We start from the raw sequence: 21408 nt of genomic DNA on the forward strand, positions 1-21408 counted from the left end.
CTCTGACAGGTTGTCTCTGATTACGAGTGATGTAACAGTGGTATTATCTGGAAGATTAGACACAAATTCCACCAGAGACCACTACAGCTTACAGTAATAATGCAATCTTCCTGAAATGACAAGGCGCATTAAAATTCCCCATTGCTTCCAAACAGACTCTCCGCTCCATGCTTATCTCTTGATAAGCTGGAACACCTTCCAGATACCTCAGGGAGTTTACAGAGATTAACAATAGATGTTGCCTAGCTCAATCATCCCATTAAGTGGACACAGATTATACATCAGCCTGTAATTAAATCAGGTAAATTGTTTCCACCTTCAGCCCATGAAGATTATATAAAGGTGAAATCCTTGAATTGCTCACAGGCTTTTGTCATCCAGCTGCATTTGATTACTTGAGAAAACAGATCAAGATCTTCCACTGGGTGTTTCAGATCCATCACTAATGTAGAGTAAAGGGATATATGTAGTGTAACTACTTTCTCATGTCCATTGCCCTGGTTTTTACTAAGATGAAGTTTGCTGCCCCCCTGTGATGCAGTTAACACACCTCACTTTGTTAAGTGGCCCTAAGGACAAAGCAGCTGCACTGGAGTCATCACCTCACCACAGAAGTAAAAGCAATGCAAGCAGAAAACTCATGACAAGGAGCCTGGTCTGCCTTTTAGCAACAGACTGACAAGTACTTTTGAGAGGTAGAAGTCAACTAATGCCCAGTTCTTCCACTTCCTACATGCACAAATAAGGGGAAAAAAAGGTTTTCTCCAATTATATTTTTCCCACGTTGAGTATACCACTGTCTGACAGGTTTCAGTACTACTCATCATTTGAGCATCAATCTAGAAGGTACATATCTGAGACCTAAGCACAATTAAACTAGTTAGGAAGCTGGCCTCATGGCTACCTTTGCAACAGATTCATGGTTCTGCCCTCACTTGGAAGTCTTCTTTACCTTCCCGAAGCACATACATCTACAAGTACATCTCCAAGATTCAAAGTAAAGAAACAGAAGTTTTACTGGGTTACTTTCATACAGGGTTCACCAGCAAAAACTTCACCAGTTATGCTTCAAATCACATATGCCAGTGTGAAAAAAAATCACAATACAACAGAAATTAGAAAAGTCAAAGTACACACGTCACATGCCCCTTCTCATATTTGGATGCCGATGGTTCATCTCACTATCCTTAAGGGCCTTCCATGAACTTACTCTGATAGCCAGTTTCCCAGCCACAAACCTTTACTGCAGCCCCACTGTGTCTGCTAGTGATACCTCATTCTTTTGATACACATTCAGCTTCTGTTCAGGGATGTTGTACCTCTGAGGATTGGGTGGTTGTCTTCTTCACTTCTATGCACGTTACACAGGAGAAGAGCCATTATGCTACCACTGCAGAACCACCTGTTTATTCCTAACTCAATTATAGACCAAGCCCCTTCAGAATCACTAGCTGACTTTCCAGTTTAAGACACATCTTAGGGTAAAAATTCTGAAAGCTCAGAACATTCAGAAGTACTTACAGAGTATCTTCTGGTTGAATGAACTCAAATGGCTTTACCAAACTTTCAAGTTTTACCTGAACAGAAAATACATTTAATTGGCTTTACCTGTACACCCTTTACACACACTCACACATTTCTTAAACACTTTTGATGCTCACAAATAACCGGCTTTTATCAAGGCATCTGAGGCTTTTAAGCATCTTTCATCATAAAAACTACTTAGTTGTGACAGCTTTATCAGAAAGAACAGTTGTTCTGTGTTCACACTGGCCGACACACATGTAACCCTAACTACAAGAAAATGTATTGTCTTGGGAGATTTGATGACTGTGTTGCATGAACAGCTGTATGCAGCAACACAGAGAAAGTACTATTAACTGAAGGAGATCTGCTCATTAAAATCTGGAATCTAAAATATATATATATATGCATACTACATCATGCTGCTTATGTGCCAAGAAATGCCTTGACCATCTTACAACAGTTCAGTTTTTTCATTTCAAGTCCTCAATTTGATCAAAATCACAACTTAAGTACCCATGTGTTGCAGCGGGGATTACTGCAACAAGTATATTTCAAACCAGGAGTCCCGTGGAAACGAAGTATATATGGACAGATTCGTGGTAGATGTTTCAGAGATGTTTATTTCTCCAGCCGCATGGCCAGGGTCGTCCCAGGAACTCTGCAGTCACGGGACCAAGGGTCCTTGGTCACCCCAGGGAACACAAACCAACCAATGGGAAACAAAGGTGACCAGGGACAGGGAAACCCCGTGTCTGTCCCCTCAGGGCCCCCCCCCCAGGGCTCCATGGCAGGAGAGGGACCCCAACATCTCACCCGTTTTATTTTAATAAAAGGAGAATGAAAACAACTGGATAAACATAACAAGAACAGTTTCAAGACAAAACAAGCCACCCTCCTGAGTCTTTAAATGTCCAAACAGATTCTCTGGAACATCTTAGGGCTGACAGAAGGGAGACAGAACTCTCCGGGCATGCTTTGTGGGGAAACTGAGGCAGGAGAGGGTTTAATTTCTTCCCTCCCCCTTTTCATCCCCCCCTCGGTACCGGAGAGGAATTGTAGGGAAATGGAATTGTATAGGGAAGCCATGGGGTGAAAAACGGATTAGGAATAAACTGGGGATGGGGTAAACTTAGGAAGGGGTACATATTGGGTATAGGGTAAAAGGGGGAAGTAGGCTGTGGGTAGGGAAATTGCTGGGATGGATATCGTTTATAATTCTGTGCATAACGGCTGCCTTTGACTGGAATACCCCCAGGCCCAGTAACATTTGCTGCTTGTAAACCCTTCTTTCCTTGCACTATATCAAATCGCACAACCTCCCCATCTCCTCCACTTTGCAGGTAATTTTTAGGGTTATTCCTTTTAATGGCAGTTCTATGGATGAATAGATCTCCCCCTGTATCATCTCATGTTATAAATCCATAGTTGTTTCTCACATTGTACCATTTCACAGTTCCTGTGACTTTCGTTGCTATAACTCCTCCTATCACGTGCTTGCGTGTTCGTCGTGGCTGCTGGTCCTGCGTGGTTGCTGCCTCGCCGACTCCGACGTCTCGGCCGGGCCCCCGCGTTGCAGCTGCTCCTCACCCTCCGAGCGGCGCTGCTCCGGCGTGTCTGGGCTCTGCGCGGCCCCGCGTTGCCATCGCCGCCGGCCCCACGCCCTGCGAGCGGTTCTGCTCCGCAAACTCCACGCTGCTTTGAGAGCGGCCCCGTTCCGGCTCGGCGCTGCGCGGCTTCTCGTGTCGCTGTGGAAACCGCCGCTTCTCCCTCTGCAGGGCTCTCCGAGCCGTGTGCTCAGAGTGGCCTGCCACGCCGATGCCTGGTTCCTGGCTGCTCGTGGCCCACGGCACCCGCAGCGCCTGCGGCATCGCTCCCTCACTCGTGGTCGCATGGCCGGGGACCCCGAGACAGGGATGGGGTCCGCGATAAGGCACGCGCTCCCGAGGGGGCTGGGCGCATCCAGCGCAGGCACCTCCGCCAGCACGGCTGCAGTCATGTGCTCCCGGGATGGCGGCCGCGTGGCCTCGGCCACGGGATAAGTAGGATCCTCTGCTTTAGGGGTAATGGGACCATACAAATGCTCCTCAAGAGCTTCCCTGATTATAAGGTATGCACGGAAAGCTTCTCTTTGATCCCATACTTTATCCCAGATCTCGTCCCAGAAACACCCCTCACAAGACACAGGAGGTTCGATATTAAAAAGTAAGTCTCGAGAAATACAGGAGAACTTTTTGAAAAGCCAGATGAAAAAGTGTTCTAGATCTCCCGGTTGCATTACTTTTTTGTTTTGTTGTTCAAGGATTCCTTTTACTTCTAGATATATTTTTCTCTGTGGCTCAGAGAGCCCCATTTCCCACGATTCCTCCATAGTCCAGAGAGAATATCCAAACCAAGATGAGGAGAGGTCTAGAGCGATTATGTTACTCACAAATCTTCTTCAGGGATCGGTATCTTGCCCGCATTCCCCACCAGTTTGTTGCAGTGGGGATTACTGCAACAAGTATATTTCAAACCAGGAGTCCCGTGGAAACGAAGTATATATGGACAGATTCGTGGTAGATGTTTCAGAGATGTTTATTTCTCCAGCCGCATGGCCAGGGCCGTCCCAGGAACTCTGCAGTCACGGGACTCGAGGGTCCTTGGTCACCCCGGGGAACACAAACCAACCAATGGGAAACAAAGGCGACCAGGGGCAGGGAAACCCTGTGTCTCCCCTCAGGGCTCCCCCACCAGGGCTCCATGGCAGGGGAGGGACCCCAACACCCATGTGCTATAGAACTATCACAGCTGCCATGAAGACTATCGTTTCACCCATTCTCACTGGAAAAACTGAGCCTTACAATGCAGCCACTGACAGCAAGCTCCAACAGGGTGTGCTCCCAACACACTGCAGTTCACTGACACAGCCCTTGAAGAGCATGTTTGGAATTTCACTTTTTAAAAAAGTGTCAGCAGCAGCGTACACTGGCTTTACAAATATTTACATACCACATTCAAAAAGCTTAGAAGATTTCTTCCCAAAAGACACGACAGTCTGCTAAGCGGTTGCACCTTCAGGTTTCAAATGCCTTGGCAAATCACTACCTACAGAAGACTTGTTAGCAGACCGAAACACATTACATGCTTTAAACTCCAGAGGACATAATTTTAACTTCAGAGTTGTTTCCAACAGTAATGCACACCAGACAGAGACGATTCCCACATGCTTGATCTTTATTGTGCGAATATTGTTCAGAGCATTTATTACCCTCTGCAGACACACATTAAAAAAAACAATACACTAACAGTGGCTAGATTGATGGACAACATATTAAATCTATTTGGTGGTAACTTGTATGCATGCAGTTAACTCCTGTGGTGTACAAATCTTAGCCAGGAGGCCAGCCCAACTGACGACCACCCAGAACATGGAGATGTACGTGATAGACAGACTGCCCACCCTCAGGCCCTTCATTCACAACCATCCGGAATCCATTGGTCAGGCCCAGGTTAGCAGCACACTTCTTGCCAACAATCATTAAATGCCCGAGAAGCTGGAGGAGAAAGAAAAAAAAAAGAAAAAAACAACAAACAGAAAACACACAGAAAAGGGGAAAGAGCAGGAGGGGAAGGAATGAGAGCAAAGAACCAATAAGCCAGTAAGTTAATTCTCAGAAATTCAGCCACTGCTCTTCAAATTCTTGTCTGCCTGCAACTGACATTTCCCAAGAAAAACTATAAAGACTGACTATGCATAATATAGGGGGAAAATAGAACTACTGATTAGTTTCAAGCCAGGCTGTAACAGACTACAAGTGTCAGAGAATCTAAATTTATTACATGGTTAAAGCCCCAACTACTTCTTCAGACAACATACATAATTCTGGTGGAAAAGAAACTTTATTTTACCGTGTAAAGTTTACAAAATCTTTGAGCTCGATGTTTATAGTTACAAATGAAAGATTCAGCACCTCTCAGCTAACCTTCCTTTTCTTCATCTCTGACCTGCTAACGACCCCCAAGCCCACATTAGAGCAAGTACTCTTGCATGCAAACGATGAAAACAGACATCAGGATTATAAGATAACAAATACCAATTCATTTTTCCTGGGAAATCCACACATACAGACATATTTTGTTTTCTCTAGCTAATTTTACTGGAAAACTTTAACTCCATTATCTTTTTAAGCTAGAGGACAAGGATTATAGTATCGGAAAACTACTTTGCCTCTTTGAAATGTCAAGAGGAAAAAGGGACAGCCTAGTACTTTATGGAAGTAATAAGAAGCACAGTTTGGTATACAGAAAACCTTTAGAGTACTTACAGATTCATCAGAATCTTCTGCTTCAGACAACCTGACAATTGGCTTCTTAGGAATCACTAAGAAATGTGTTGGAGCTTGGGGTGAAATATCATGGAACGCGAGGCACTGGAGGAACAGCAAACAGGTAAAATATAACTTGCTTCAGAGAAAGGTAAGAGTTTCAAATCAATATGCCTCACTAAATACATACTTCAGCAGATTATCGCATACCTCAAACACATGCAGAGATGGTAGCTTTTCTTGAGTGATATATTATTCTACATCCTTTAAATTCTAAACACAAAACACTACTTACCAAAACCTGCTGGTATGAAAAGAAACACTACTCTCTAAAGCATTGTTTAAAATCTACAGCCTTCTCAGCAAAGTAATACACAATCAGGTTCAAGATTTATTATTTCAACACATGCATAACAACTAGTAGAGCTGCTGGCATGCATGCCTATAAAAAGTATGCTTATGCTTACTTATTTTTTATTAACACCATGTTTAATAAAATAAATGGCAAAGAGTTGCTAATCATCTTCCAGATATGCCTGAATATTTCCTTGGTCAAAGACAGCAAGGCAATTCCAAAGATCCTGAAGTTACGTGATCGAAGCCATATTAAACTTCTGTTCTCAACAGCACAAAGTATTTCACAGTAATGCATTAACACCGGCTCTGCTTCAGACATTCTCAAATTGAGAGAGAGGCATCACTTTTGAAATACAAACAACTGTCTGTAGTGAGCAGTTGAATCTCAGCTGAAGTTACACAAATACCAAAATTACAACCAATCAGACACTGCATGCACCACTTAAATCTCCAATTAGGAATTACCAATAGACAAGAGAAAATGAAGCTGTATCTCTTTGTACAAATGGCCGACCACAAAACTGGGACTTGCTACTGCAACCTTGACAAACGTGCAGATGCACAGCAGGCACCCTGCCATCATTAGTCCAAGGACATCTCTGACTTACCCACCACATTTAACAGCAAAACACCTGGTAGTTATTGGTTATGTCACAGAGAGTGTATACTTAAAAACACGTATCTAGATTCTTCAAAATACTTATTTCCTAGATACTTTTTTTGTGATCAATAAAGTTAATTTTCTTTGCAACTATACTGCTTTTTTCTTCTACTAAGAAACATGGCTTTTGTCAAGAATAAAAGTGGTGAAACGCCTGAACTCAGCTTGCATTGATCTTGTATACAGCTTATCTTTTATATACCAAATCTGTCCAGTTTTAAGGTATCTTTAAGATAATGCCCTGAAGTTCTGAATCTCTGATGAACTGCTCATTTCTTCCAAACAGAGAAGGACAGTAAGTAAATAACTGATGAATAAAACTAATGTGCACCCAAATAAATAAATCTTACTTTGAGTTGACCATTTTGTAAGCAGCTTTTCTATTATATAGTCCCATGGAGGCAGAATGCAAATGGCCAAACCACGTCAAAGAATTTAGGAGCAAAAGACTGGAAGCTAATAGTTTTCTATGGTACAGAAAGCAGAAGCAGCATTAAGGAAAAAGCACAACCACAGAAGTTCATGAGTGCATGGGAAACCAAACTTCATTTCAGCAAGTTTAGATTCAACCGGAAAAAGAATGATAGGGCATAATTCCACAGAGACTTTGTACTTTTCGGTACTTCCTTTTCTCTAAAGGTCAGTTATTGATTAAAGGCCTTCCTTACCCTTCTCCTTTTAACACTTCCAGCCACCTCTAAAAAGACCTCCATAAAGTCAACAAAATTAATTGAAGATCATCCACTAGTCAACTAAAATCTAGAAGCTCTACATTTCTGTGCACTTTGAAGTAAAAATCAAGTGAGGCACTGCAGGTAATGACTCTTCCAGAAAATACTCTGCACAAATGGCTGTCAAAGTGGGTTATACACTCAGCGAAGTCAATTACTAATCAAGTAGTGCTCAGGTTACTCTGCTGTAGCCATTACAGCTGAAGGAAAAACTCACAGAGCTTTGACCAGGGTAAAGAAAGAGCACATACCTTCACATAAACACAGAGCAGTAACATAACCATGACTTTCAGAAAGCAGTGAACATTTCCAATATTCCCTAGAGCAGATGGCAACTGCAACAATTCTGCCATCTATCAAGAAAACAGTTTCAAGCTACGCATGATTTTTGCACACATAAATCTGACAAACTGAATCCTTATAGTCTGTATTCTCCACTGAGAATAATACCTTATTTCAAAAGCAAAAACTCCTGTTAATGGGGCTCCTGTATTTCAATCTGAAGGGGGTGTGGGAAAAAGTGCAGAGGATCTTATACTGAATAGTAGCTAGTTTACATTTTGGAAATAACCGCTGCATTTCTTCTGAAGCTGATTACTTCATTTAGGCCCTAACATGCTGTGAGGCACCAGCAATCCTTCTCGGAGGTTCACTGCCAAAGCCTGGCAGCAGAGCTACATAACCTCCGTAAGGCTACTGAGAGGGACATCGGGACCTGCAAAAGCAGCTAGCTGTGGTGCTCGGAACCCGCAAGGAGGCTGCCTGCGGGTGGTAAAGGTTTCACGGCTACCCTCCTACACCAGCTGTGAGAACCCTCGACCCTTGGCCAGGAGCCCGATGCAGCTCCAGGGACGGTGCAGGAAGGCGAGGAGGCGCCCCGCCCGCCCCGCCGCTCTCCCGAGCGCCTCCACGGCGCCCCCGGCCCCTGCACCGCCCGCACCTGCTCGTCCTCGTAGATGATGTTGGCAGGGATCTCCTTGCGGATGATCTTCCCGAAGATGGTGTCCCCGCCAGGACGCGCCGCCTGCGCCTTGCTGATCTCGTCAGCCATGGCGGCGGCTCCCGCGCGGCTCCAGCCGGCCCTCAGCCGCAGCTTCCTCCCGCGGCCACGCCCCCTCGGCGCTCATTGGGCCAACGCCGGCTGTCGGCCGTTGCCGCCTGTCTGATTGGTGGTTCCGCCTGTCATTCTCCTGCTTGTCCCGTCCCCCGCACTGGCGCGCCCTCCCTGACCCGGGAGTTGCGGAGGGATCCAGCGGGGAGGAACTGTTGGAGGTTCCGCGGAGGAATCAACGCTGCGAAGTGAAACCCAATTCTGCAGAAAGTAGTGCGATGCCGTGAGAGGCTGTTGAAGGCAGAACTACTGCTTTTCAAATCCAACGCAAATATCTGTGTGATTTCTTGGAACAAGCTTCTGCAGACTGCTCCGAGCTGGGCTGCCGTTAGCTTTTCCATACAAGTTTGCAGGTGTTTGGTGCTCCTGGAATCAGGATCCTGCAGAAGGTCAGTTTAATGTGTCAGCCCTTCCGCACACAAGTAATTTCGTAACCATGAAACAAACGAATCAATATGGCCAAGCAGTAATTCACAGAGGGCAACAGAAAAGTTACACGCTTATACATCTAGTTGTAAATGCTTTTTTTTAAATACATATGACATCAGTCATGAAATAGGAGAAATAAAAAAGCAGGGAAAAAACCTCAGAAACCTAGAAGACTAACAACAAAGCTTAATTTTCATGCGGTTTAACAAGACCAAGTGCAAGGTGCTGCACCTGGATCAGAGCCACCCCTGCTGTCAACACAGGCTGGGAGATTGAGAGCAGCCCTGGGGTGAAGGACTTGGGGGTGCTGGTGGGTGAGAGGCTGGACATGACCCAGCCATGGGCACTCACAGCCCAGAGAGCCAAACGTGTCCTGGGCTGCATCCAAAGCAGCGTGGGCAGCAGGGGAGGGAGGGGATTCTGCTCCTCTGCTCTGCTCTGGTGAGACCCCACCTGGAACACTGCATCCAGCTCTGGGGTCCCAGCACAGGAAGGACAGGGACCTGTAGGAGTGGGTACAGAGGAGGCCACCAAGATGATCGGAGTGATGGAGCACTTTTCCTGTGAGGAAAGGCTGAGAGAATTGGGATTGTTCACCCTTGAAAAGAAGAGACTTCCGGATGACCTAATTGCAGTCTTGCAGTACCTGAAGGGAGCCTACAAGAAAGAGGAGAGGGACTTTTTACAGTGTATGTACTGACAGGGCAAGGGGGAATGGCTTTAAACTGCAAGATTGGAGGTTTAAATTGGATATGAGGAGGAAATTCTTTACTGTGAGCATGGTGAGGCACTAGTACAGGTTGCCCAGAGAAGTTGTGGATGCCCCATCTCTGGAAGTGTTCAAGGCCAGGCTGAATGGAGCTCTGAGCAACCTGGTTGAGTGAAAGATGTCCCTGGTCATCGTAGGGGTGTTGGAACTAGATGATCTTTAATGTCCCTTCCAACCCAGCCCATTCTAGATTCTATGATTTTCTAAACCTCACAAATAAAATAGATTGACTTCCCTGAAGATTTGTCTAGGAAGATATTAACATAGACATTTATATATATATATATATATTTTTTTTTTTTTTTTTTTTTTATATATATTTTTCTCTAGACAAAAATCTCACAGGAAAGCATGCTGGAGGGAGGCAGGGAATAAATACTGCTAAGTGGCTTAAACCTAATATGGTTCCACAGCTGATTACCTGAACTTATTACAAAAAGACCAGAATTTGTCATATATTTCTGGTAATAACTCTGAAATAGTTTATCATGAGATATCCTGAACAAAACTCTGATAAAGCACATTAAACACTGAAATTATATTCTCTTCCTCAGCTGGTGGTTCTGCATTAAGATATTTTGACATGTATATGTCCTACAGATGGTATTGGAGCTTTATGACAATTAAAATAAGTGCTTCAGAGACTAATTTTTTTGAATTATATTGTTGTCTAACCATGGTTATTCAGCAAATAAATGATTCATTTTATTCCCCCATATTCTCAGTAATTAAATGTATTTTGTGAAAGAATAGAAGATCTGATATTACTAGCTAGACAGACTCAGGAGTTTAACATACAAATACTTATTTTAGATCCATTTGCACATGGTAATATATTTTAAGTAGTTCCACAGGCTGCCGTGGAATCAGTCTATAAAGCATATTTCTATCTTAAGAGAAAACATAAAGAGACAAGCTAAAGGTTTCTCTGAAAAAGCAAAAACATTTTTTTTCGTATAGTTGACTTCAGCATATATTTGTGTCTCACCATGTAAACAGCAAAATATATATTATTTTCAATAAAACAAGGTCCTTTCAAAGGGTGTAATTCATTCATTCACATCTGCAATAATTATTCTTGGAAATAAATCTATGAATAAACATTACTTCTGCTAACAGATCGAGTTTATTTATGAGTTACATAGTAAAAAGGAGTATTTAATAGATGCTTGCAGTTGAGTATTAATTAACAATAAAATATTAAAATTATTGAGTAATAGTTTAGTGTTCCCATATTTCAATTAGCTTACAATGTAATTGCAGTTAAACGATTAAATGGACTGTGTATTGAAGCTAGAGGTCTAGTGAACAGTAAAGCTGATTACACAGAAAATCCTTATGCTGCCTTTAAGCTAATGCTGAATGATGTGTTACTGAACTATAAGCTTGTTTATTTTTCAAGAGAATGGCAATTCAGTTTTTTAGAAGTACCAAACATGGCCATGATATGGCCAGGGCAAGGCTGGGGTGGTCAGCCAGGGTGTGAATAAGGCAAGCCAGGGCTGTGGGGAACTTGATGTGAGCAGTCAAGAAGGTGACCTGACTAGAGAGGGGAAATGACTGAACAGAAAAAAATGCCTGTCAGATAACACCAGCAGAAAAAAAGCCTGCCAGCTTGGCAGCTTTGATTTTGGGAACCAAACATGTCCTTGAAAAGTGCAGCTGGCCTCTTCTAAGTACAGCTGGGTACCTAGGAACTGGAGAGATCCTGAGATACTACTGGTAAGTGCAGAAACAAGGAATTGTAACCACAAGTTTTCTTCTGTAGTGGTGAAAAAATAGACTAGGAAAGGAGAAGGCACCCCAGTAAGGAAGGATTCTGAACTGCCATTGGCAAGGCAGTTGCCAATGCAAGAGCAAGGAAACAGTCTGGCAAAATAAAAACTGATTTGAAGCAACAGCAAACATCATCATTTATTTGCCATTCTAGGTGTTGCAAACAAACTGATGGCTGTCCAGTTACCCATTTGAAACAACTGGATTTTTTGTTCAGAAGAAAGAGTAGAGCACACTGGTCTTTGTGCTACCCTGGGCAGTGGTCTGCAAACCTTCGGCAGGGGGTGCTGTACAGGGAGCAGCCCCTCGTCCTCACCACGGCTCCCGTCAGAGGGCAGGGGTCCCTGGGCCACTGGCAGCTCCAGTGGACTGAGTGGAGCCTGTGGGCAGCACTGCCTGCCTACTATGGACCCCCTTCAGCTCCTCCTGCATGCAGTGGCAGCCTCCCACCAGACCCTGGCATGGCGAGGACTGGCACTGTTTGGATAGCCAAGAAGGCCGGTGGTGTCCTGGGGTGCAATAGGAAGAGCAATGCCAGCAGGTCAAGGGAGGTGATCCGCACCCTCTACTGTGTCCTGGTGAGGCACATCTGGAGTGCTGTGCGCAGCTCTGGGCTTCCCAGAAGAAGAGAGACATGGAGTTCCTGAAGTGGGTCCAGCAGAGGGCAGTGAAGACGGGACTGGAACATCTCTCTTACGAGGAAAGGGTGTGGGTGCTGGGCCTGATCAGCTTCGAGAAAACTGAGAGGGGACCTCGTCAGTGTCTGTCAGTATGTGAAGGGAGGGAGCCAGGCTCTTCTCAGTGGTGCCCAGCAATAGGACAAGAGGCAGACCGATGTACAGGAAGTTCCACCTGAACACGAGGAAGAACAACTCTGCTGTGCGGGTGAGCGAGCACTGGAGCGGATTGTCCAGAGACACTGTGGGGTCCCCCAGTGAGGGTAGAACCGTCTGGACACAATCCTGTACCATGTGCTCTGGGATGTCTCTGCTTGAACAGGGACGTTGGACTACATGAGCCACTGTGGTCCCTTCCAGCCCGAGCTGGAAGTCCCTTCTGTGAGTCTGTGACGGCCGCGTCAGCCCCGCCGGCGGAGGCAGCGGGGCGAGGGCACAAAGGCTGCTCGGAACGGCGGCGGCGGGCGGCGGGGCAGCATTGTCAGCGGCACCAGCTGGATCGTCACTTCCGGTGCGCCACTTCCGTCGGTGGGCCGGTGCGGGCGGCGGCCGCCATGGGGAGCCGCGGGCAGGCGAGTGACACACATACATTTTATCCTTGCGGGAGCCTCCCGCTGGCGTGCTCGGAGGTTGGAGCTTTGTAGCTTTGGTAGAGACAAAAGACATAGGCTTTCAGGACAAGAAGGACACGAAACTAGGTGAAAAAAGTAGGGGTTTGCAGGCAAAGGCTATTGCGGGAAAAGGAAGCGAGATGTGATAAGCAGAGGTTAAAATACATCGAAAGCACGTCTCGTGAGAGTAAGGTAGGGAAAAACAAAGACTTAACGAATTATTAAACCCTCTCATTACTACGGTGTGATATCCTGTCAGTACCTCTTTCAGAAGTGTCTTGAAGCCTAGTTGTGGGAATACAACAGACTGAGGTATTCCTGGAGCTCCCTGTTAAAGCAGGTGACTGTGGAGGTCAGAGGAGTCTACTTTAACATGTCTCGATCAAGTCCATCTAATACAGCTACTCTCTGGCAGGTGTAGTGAAAATTTTTCAGGAGGAGCTTGCAGAAATAGGATGAGAGAATATCCTGGGTTGGAAAGGAACCACAAGAATGATCGAGTCGACCTCCTGGTCTTGCACAGGACCATGTCCAGGAGTCACACCATGTGCCTGAGAGAGTTGTGCCAAAGCTTCTTGAGCTCTGTCAGGCTGGTGCTGTGACCACTTCCCTGGGGAGCCTGTTCCAGTGCCCAGCCACCCTCTGGGTGAAGAACCTTTTCCTGGTACCCAGCCTAAGTGTCCTCTGACACAGCTTCAGGCCATTCTCTTGGGTCCTGTCGCTGAGTACCAGAGAGAAGAGATCAGTGCCTGCCTCTCCTCTTCACCTTGTGAGGAAGCTGTAGACTGCTGTAAGGGCAGGAAGATGCCTGAAAATGGCTCATCAAATTGTTCAGAATAACTATCAGAAAACTTCAAGTTTTACCATACGTGTCTTCCACATAAAACAACTTGTAATATTAATTTGCTAACTGCAGGGATGGCAAAAATATTGTGGGGTAGAAAAACTTTAGGATGTTAAAATAATCTGTAAAGCAAGAAGTTTATTTGTTGTGTTTTAATTCTGTGAATTTACTTTCCACAGATTCACCCATCTAGGGAATGGTGTAATTAAAGACAACATGGCTCTGTTCATTTTCTGGTTTTTTTTCTGAGTTACAGCCCTGTGTTTCCTCTTATGTCCTTTTAAAAAATATTTGGAATAACTAATAGTGAGAAAGCAATTTAAGACTATTATGAATTACCTGGAATTGTGCCCTCTAGAGATGCCAAAACATGATAGGAAGTACTACAAGGAGCGTCAAAAGGCATACTGTTATCAAGATTACATTTTTCCGGTGCCTGTCAGAGATTCTTTTCAGTCTCTGGCAAACACCAAAGAAGTCTCCTAAGGACTTGAGGATTTCAGTAGTTCATTACAGTCTGTATGAATGACCAAACTAAACCACATGACTGTGAGCTGTGATTCTCAGAGGGTTTGCTCTTCATACATATTCAGGTGTGTCTTCTCTACATTGTAAATCCTAATCGTTTGAGTGTTTGCTTTTACTGAAGTTTTCATTTGCTGACCTGGCAGTTACATTTAAGGGAAGGACTCTGCATTGGTTTTGCCGCACCACCTGTAGAAGATTATTATATGAGAATACTTCAGCCATTTTTATTTCTGTCATTTTCAGTAGCTGGAGAATATCTTCTGATGTGCCCTTGACAGTGCCTTCGAGTAACTTGACTTTTAGAGTTATTCCAGTTTGTCGGGTTTATTTGATGTTGGCACAATAAATAATGCATGTGTCCATGTATTTGCAGGATTATATTCCCATCATGCCAAGTAATTATTTAGGATTGTGGTGCCAGCATCGTAGGGTGATGTGAAATATTTAGACCTGTCTTAAGATTTTGATGACATTACATCTGCTTTGACTGCAAGATTTTTTTATCAGGAATTTAAGTAAAACGTCTTAGATACTGATTCCTTATCAAATTCTGTACTAAGTGGAAAGAACATGAAATTTCAACCAAAACATTTTCAATTGTAAAATGTTAATTTTAGCTAACAATCCTGCTAGCAAATAAGTAAATTTTATTGATGTTGTATTGGCAGGTTTTGAAGCTTTTTAAGTTGTTGCACAGAACACGGCAAGAAGTTTTTAAAAATGATACCAAAGCCCTTGAAGGTGAGATACTTGTTTTATGCGGTGTATGCTTACCTGTATTTCTGTGGAACTTCCTTCTCAGAATACAGAGAAAGAGAATTCTTAACATAATCTTTCTTTACATTCTCTTCCGTATTTTTCAAGTAATCATTGGGAAAACTTGTGTGTCCATAACCAGGCATCCTTTAATTTGAAACAAAAAAAATGGTTCTTAGATTCAAGCACCCAATCCATATTTTGGAAGGGACACATCTCTTTCTTGAATCTTCCTGATCTTCCTGGGAGATTTTTTTCTTTTGTTTTTTAACTTACTCTCTTCAGTCCAGCCAAAGCATGTTTAACTGTACTAAGCATTAGAATTAATTCTCTCTGTATGGTTTTTCCTCAAGGGATTAGTCCTGCTTTTTTTAGTAAACCACATTCTGTATGCAATACAGAATGCTAAATAGTGAATCTTATTTGATTTGTATACCAGTCAACTTAAAATGTGACATCACATGAATTACATGGAAATCTTACATTGAAATACTTTGATCAGAGTGCCCCAGGAAGGTGCCATAAAGGACTTAAGATTCTTAACTTTGGGGCAGTGACAAATTCAAAATGCAATTTTTGTTCACACTTTAGTTTTTTGTTTACTTATTTAGCTGCAAGACAAAAGATAAATGAAGAATTCAGAAATAACCGAGACGAGAAATCTGAAGAGAAGATAAATGAGGTATTTTCTTGTTTTCTGTTGTTTGGGGTTTTTTTCCACTTTGCATAAAAATATTTAGAAATGAGCTTTTTACTTAAAGGATCTCTAAACCAATGTAAATACATTGAGACATCACAAAAATCAGATTGGCTTAGAAAGACTTCTGCATGGATCTTTGTTTATAAATATATAGATACCTCCAGTGGTATTAATAATATGTTGCAGAATATTGTACATGGAAAAACATGTAAGTTGAAAGTGTGTTTTGACAGTTCAAAGTGATTATTCTGAAGTTTTTAATAAAATTATAGGAGAAAATGTTTATAGTTGCTATTTTCATGTAAATATTTTATGCTTTGCTCATAATATCTATCTGCATTGTGGTCACTTATATTTACTGGGTCATTGTTGTGTAGACAAACACAGAAACATGCGGAGAAATTAAGCAATCTGCTCAGTTGCTGACAGATCACAAATGAGTCAGAATCTTTTGTGGAAGGCAAAAAATAAGAAAATTATTATGATTGATTGTAGTATAGTTTAGTAGTAGTATTTATTAATTATGCTACAGGGATTTTTTTGCTTCCTTCCTCATCATGCATTAAAAGTAGAGCATTCTGTTCACTCACTAAGTTAGTAACCTTTGCTCATTTGGCACCTTAACACTTTTTGCTGAGTCATATTTTCTAAAAGTTACTGATTCCTGAAATGGAACTTCTGTATTTTAGATAATTTTAGTTATTAACATCCATACAGAGTGAATAACTTAGTCCTTGTCATTCAGCTTGATATGAGACTGTGTTTACGTTGTCACTGGGCACTGGTTGGAGTAAAGTGCCTACATCTGTCCCTTGCAGAAATGAATGTAAACCTTTTCCTCATACCAGCCACTGAACAGCAGCATAAATAGTTCTGACCGTTTAGTTAGGACTTTGTGAATTTCAGCTCGTTATCAGCCTCCTGTAGTAATACTCAGTGTTTGTGTTATTACTGTCTCATTAGCTAAATTATGTGGTTAAGGCTTGGTTTTTTTAATACGTGTGCAGGAAAAATATTTGCTGTAATTTTGAAATCTGTATTTGTTGTAATTGGCAACCTACAAAATACACATATGTAACTTTTTAATACGGGTTAGTTGATTAACTATGTCAGTGAAAGAAATACTAGGCTTCCATCCCAGCTACACACTCCTAGAACATCACAGAAGCTGTCATATTTATTGCATGTACACACTGAATAGACTTGGTTGCAAAGAAACTGAATCAAATTATTTACAGCACTTGAGAAAGTTTGGGCACTTTCTTTGCATAAACATGGTGCTGTTAGTGTTCTGCTTTGGACAGCAACTAAAAAATGGAATATTGACGAGCCAAAATAGAAAGCTACAGTGTATTCTAATACATCAACAAGTACTTGTATCTGTGTGTACTTGTACATGGCAAGCTTGCAGTGACATAAGGAGATGAAGATAACTGTCTACAGTATGAGAATGAGAAATGTGGCAGCTGAATCTAATGCACCAGTTTGACTTCAGATCAGGAGTGCACTTACAAAGGTACCTTGGTTATTCCACTTCCTGTGATTTGTCTTGTTTTGTAGAGCAGTGTCAGAGCAACTAGCAGAATTCCCTTAAGATCAGTCTGAAGAGGAAGCTGTGCTTCAGGAGCATGCAGCCCGGCTGCTAATGGGCTTTTCAGCAGGGGTAACTGGACAGTACCTGCTCCAAGCCCATAAAAGGGGAAAGCCTGAGTAGAAATGCAGTCAAGTAGATTCAAGTATTGAGCTGTAGCCTTTGCAGAGATCCACTTCCTAGTGTAAGCATGTCTCCTGAAACGTCTCACTTGCACAGTTTCACTTATTTCTGGTACAGGTATCATGCAAACAAGTATTAGACTTCTTTTAATGGCTCAGCAAAGCTAGCGAGAGTGCTCCAGCTTATCCTCTTAGTGAGAGAAGGAATTCTAGGCCTTTTGCCAAATACTAATGCCTCTGCTAATCTTTAGGTAGTGCCTTGTTTCTGCATAGCTTTTCTATGAAACTTCAGTATTCTTAATTCTTGTCGTGTTTTGCCCTTGTTTTTGTCTCCTTATTTCAAGAGCAGTAGTGTTGAAAGAATGAGATTGCCCTTTCACCAAGGGAAGTCAAATGTTACTGAGGCATTCGCAGTATCTTTGATCACTGGGAACTAGTTAATTGTTTTTGTACTTGCATTTCACCTTATTCATTTGCAGTTTTGATCAGGTACGTAGATGTGTGTACTGGTGTATGTTACTGAGCTGAACTTTCCCTCTCTATGTGCTCCATGTCAAGGCCACTTACATTTCAATCTCTAAGTTATTCCAGAATGCCCAAGGCAAAAGCAGTATATACGTAGTACATAAGTAACTGAATAGTAGAACTGAATGACTTTATTATTTGAATAGTTGTCTAGTATGGAAAATATCTTCAGAAATAGTCATATATAGTTTAAATTACTCTGTTGTTCCTCTCTTTTTATTCCTTTTGCTAGCTTCTGAAAATAGCTTCAGATGTTGAAGTGATTCTCAGAACTTCTGTTATTCAGGCGGTTCACACAGATTCTGACAAAATAGGTGAGTAAGACTGCATGCTAAAGAGATACTTGTATATGTTATAGTAAATAAACTATAATAGTAAAATAATAGTTAAAATAATAGTTTAGTAAATAAATATAGAATGTTAAAATAAGGAAAGGGGTAGTGAGGCAAATAGCATGTCTGTTGTTCTCTGCTGAAACTCTTAATGTAGGCTATTGATTGATTGATACCTAGGACAGGTGGAGGTTTCAAAGGCACAAAGTTTCTACACAAATGTTTTGAAGCATGAGGGCTAGTAGAAAAGAGGCAGAAGTTACTTTTGATGCCCTTAACTAGCTATAACTATTAGGAAGGTCAGCAATTAGATAGCAAGTCAGCATGCGTGTACACGCTAGTCAGTCAGCGTATGTCTGAAGGCAGTAGCCACAGTATCTATCTGTAGGTGCATGCTCTACCAAGTAGGGAGAAGCTGCCTAGGAGAATTAGCAAGTGCAGTATGTACTCCTGAAACGTCTCACTTGCACAATTTCATTTATTTCTGACACTGACCATAAAACAGCTTTTTCTTTGAGGATTGAGTGTTCGTTTCCAAAACTTTTTCCCAACTATTTTAGTTTCAGGTTATTCTGTGTAAGATTTGTGACACAGTGATGGCCTTGATGCAAAGTCTATCAAATCTGAAATCTTGATTCCTGGTTTAGCAGTTCTTTTATCTAACAGTCAAAAAGAGAAGTAGTAGGTAGGCTCAGCATACATCGGTGTGGCAGAGAATATGGGAAATACTCATCTGTGTACATTGTTTCCTTTTGTTTAATGTTGTCTGTCAAGTTTTGTAACAATTTTGTTTTAGGTTTGGTTAAACATTTGGCTTTAAAACAGCAGTTATGATCAAGACCAAAGATATGTCTGGACCAGTGTCAAGTCTTCCACAGTGATTCCAGGCAGATAACAGTTGGAAGAATAGGAACAGACAAAGTGAACTTGCACCTCTTTCAGCTCTTCACACCTGGCAGCACTTCTTGAGCCAGGGATGTTTTCTGGTTTAGTTATCTTCAATGGCCTTCTCTTCAATTACTTTTCATTTTCACCTAGCTGTTCATGAATTTTTAAGTCCTTTATTGCCTCTTTTTTGTTCACTTCCCGCATGAAACAGCTTCTCTCAGAAACAACAGGTGAATGCCTGTGATTATTCTGTTGCTATTCACTGCACCCTTTTCAACTCTATCTCTCAAGATGGTTAAGGCCCTGCTATCTCAGTCAGAGCTGAGCACTGTTGTAAAACTGTGGGCAAGGAGGCATTTATACACACAGCAATGGCACAATAATGTTTTCTCTTTCATTTTCAACTGGATTCCTGCTAATAGTCACTGCTAATTTTAAATTTAATTTTTGGCTGGCAAGTGTACATATTATGTATTTATTTTTACAAAATTGTACTCATTAAACTCAGAGTAGTCATAATCAGTTTTGAACTTACCACTTACTTTGTGAAATTAGTACTTTTCTTGACCGCTCTGCATTGCATGTCTCTAGGTGTAATTTTGTCTATCAATTTAGTGGTTACTCAGTCAAGTCTTAAGCATGTCTTGCCATTGTTCACAGTAAGCCATTTTCTTAATGAAATTGTTCAGGATAATATATTAAAAACCTTTTCTTCCCAGGTAACTTACAAATATGTTGTAAGTGACATGTCAACAGAAATACCTGTAGAACTCCACATTTGACATCACTCCAATGGATGGCCTCATCATTTATTATTCACTTCTTACAGTTTAACCAGTGACTTATCTGTGCAAGACTTCTGTCATAATAAGGCTGTTGTTTTATAAAAGCATTGATTGAGGGACTTCTGGGAATCCAAACATATCGTGGCAACCTCCGAAGAGCCATTCAGAGGACTTCAGCAGGGACTGTAAGGCAGAACTTCCATTGCAAAAGCCACATGGATTCATGTTCAAATACTAGCTTGTATTCTAATCCTGTGCGAGTGTGTAGGGATGGAATCAGGACAGCCAAGTGTATCAGCAACAGAAGGAAGAGGAGAGAAAACATAGGACAGGGACCCAGTAACAAAGGACACAGAATAGTCAGTTCTGTGACAATATAGTGGCAGTAACTTTCACTAGGTGCTTTCTTCTCCTGTTGGCCTTTAAAGTAGGTGTGACAAGATAAATATTACAGATCAGATTCCAAGACTTGGGGGAGAGAGCTAAATTAAATCCAGTATTCAGTTTTGAAACTGTTGAAGTAAGCATAATATGACTCAGGCTTGAAAAAAATGCCATTCCCCCCCTGCTAAAAGTTAGTGCAAGACTTGATAATTTTTTATGGCTTCTTAATGATATCAAAAATTTTAATGCTTATAAAAGGAAATGGGAAAACATTATCATGACCAGCTGAAAGTAAAATCTTAGTATGCTTTTGTGTTAGATGTAATGATGCTGCTTGTACACTTACTAGAAGTTCAGATCCTCATTTTAGTAACCTGATTTTTTGTATGTAAATGTGAAAACAACTTTAGAATTTTAAGTAGTATTTTCCATAAGATTATAGTCTTACTGGGTTTTTTTTTCTATTTCAGTACTCATACCCAGGAAAGATGTGCTACAAGACAACACTCCTTACTTAGATAAACCAACAAAAAAGCAAGAATCCTGAGGAAGTATTGTTACCAGGAAAAAAGAGACTAAAATCAACTCACTGATTTTCTTGAATGCTATTTACTATCATATACTTGTTCTGTGGAAGATACTAATACTTCCACAGAACTTAAAAGTACACTGCTGAATTGTGTTACTTCAGCCAGGAGTGTTTCTGATTATGACAGCTGTCAGACAGAGACTGTTTCCCAGAAATCCAGAGTTTTTCAAAGCTATGTAAAAAATAAATGGAGTACTTAATACTGATAATATTTATTCTTAAGCTTATTGTCAATCATAAGCTTCTTTGAAGTAATGGAAAAACATCTTGTGGCATTTAACATTAAATGTATGCTTTTCACCAAAAGCATGGTTTCTGAAGTTGTCATTAATTGTACGCTGGTATCCTGTGATGCCTGAGAGAGTTCTTAAAGGTTTGTCTGAATAAATGATTCGTGTTTGACAGATGGGA

At 41.9% G+C, this 21408-nt stretch overlaps 2 protein-coding genes across 2 annotated transcripts; one reads left to right on the top strand and one right to left on the bottom strand.

Moving 5' to 3' along the window:
* Window positions 1-4722: 4722 nt before the first annotated feature.
* On the bottom strand, window positions 4723-8714 carry HINT1 (histidine triad nucleotide binding protein 1). Its single transcript, XM_048292513.1, has 3 exons — window positions 8521-8714; window positions 5832-5936; window positions 4723-5060 (listed from the first exon to the last, which is right to left on the bottom strand). The coding sequence occupies exons 1-3, from the start codon at window positions 8629-8631 to the stop codon at window positions 4896-4898; spliced, it is 381 nt and encodes a 126-aa protein (XP_048148470.1). The 5' UTR covers window positions 8632-8714; the 3' UTR covers window positions 4723-4895.
* Window positions 8715-12299: 3585 nt separating this feature from the next.
* LYRM7 (LYR motif containing 7) lies at window positions 12300-21408 on the top strand. Its single transcript, XM_048292395.1, has 6 exons — window positions 12300-12420; window positions 12556-12914; window positions 14994-15066; window positions 15693-15763; window positions 18252-18333; window positions 20879-21408. Exons 1-6 carry the CDS (start codon window positions 12300-12302, stop codon window positions 20953-20955), a joined length of 783 nt encoding a protein of 260 aa, XP_048148352.1. The 3' UTR covers window positions 20956-21408.

The sequence above is a fragment of the Corvus hawaiiensis genome, chromosome Z (assembly GCF_020740725.1).
Source record: "Corvus hawaiiensis isolate bCorHaw1 chromosome Z, bCorHaw1.pri.cur, whole genome shotgun sequence".
NCBI lineage: Eukaryota > Metazoa > Chordata > Aves > Passeriformes > Corvidae > Corvus > Corvus hawaiiensis.

Coding starts and splice junctions, on each gene's coding strand:
- HINT1 (XM_048292513.1), bottom strand. CDS start 8,631: ATGGCTGACGAGATCAGCAAGGCGCAGGCGGCGCGTCCTGGCGGGGAC. Junction 5,937..8,520: donor TCATCTACGAGGACGAGCAG/GTGCGGGCGGTG, acceptor CTGTTCCTCCAG/TGCCTCGCGTTCCATGATAT. Junction 5,061..5,831: donor CAGAAGATTCTGATGAATCT/GTAAGTACTCTA, acceptor TTTCTCCTCCAG/CTTCTCGGGCATTTAATGAT.
- LYRM7 (XM_048292395.1), top strand. CDS start 12,300: ATGGAGTTCCTGAAGTGGGTCCAGCAGAGGGCAGTGAAGACGGGACTG. Junction 12,421..12,555: donor GAAAACTGAGAGGGGACCTC/GTCAGTGTCTGT, acceptor TGTGCGGGTGAG/CGAGCACTGGAGCGGATTGT. Junction 15,067..15,692: donor TGATACCAAAGCCCTTGAAG/GTGAGATACTTG, acceptor TTACTTATTTAG/CTGCAAGACAAAAGATAAAT.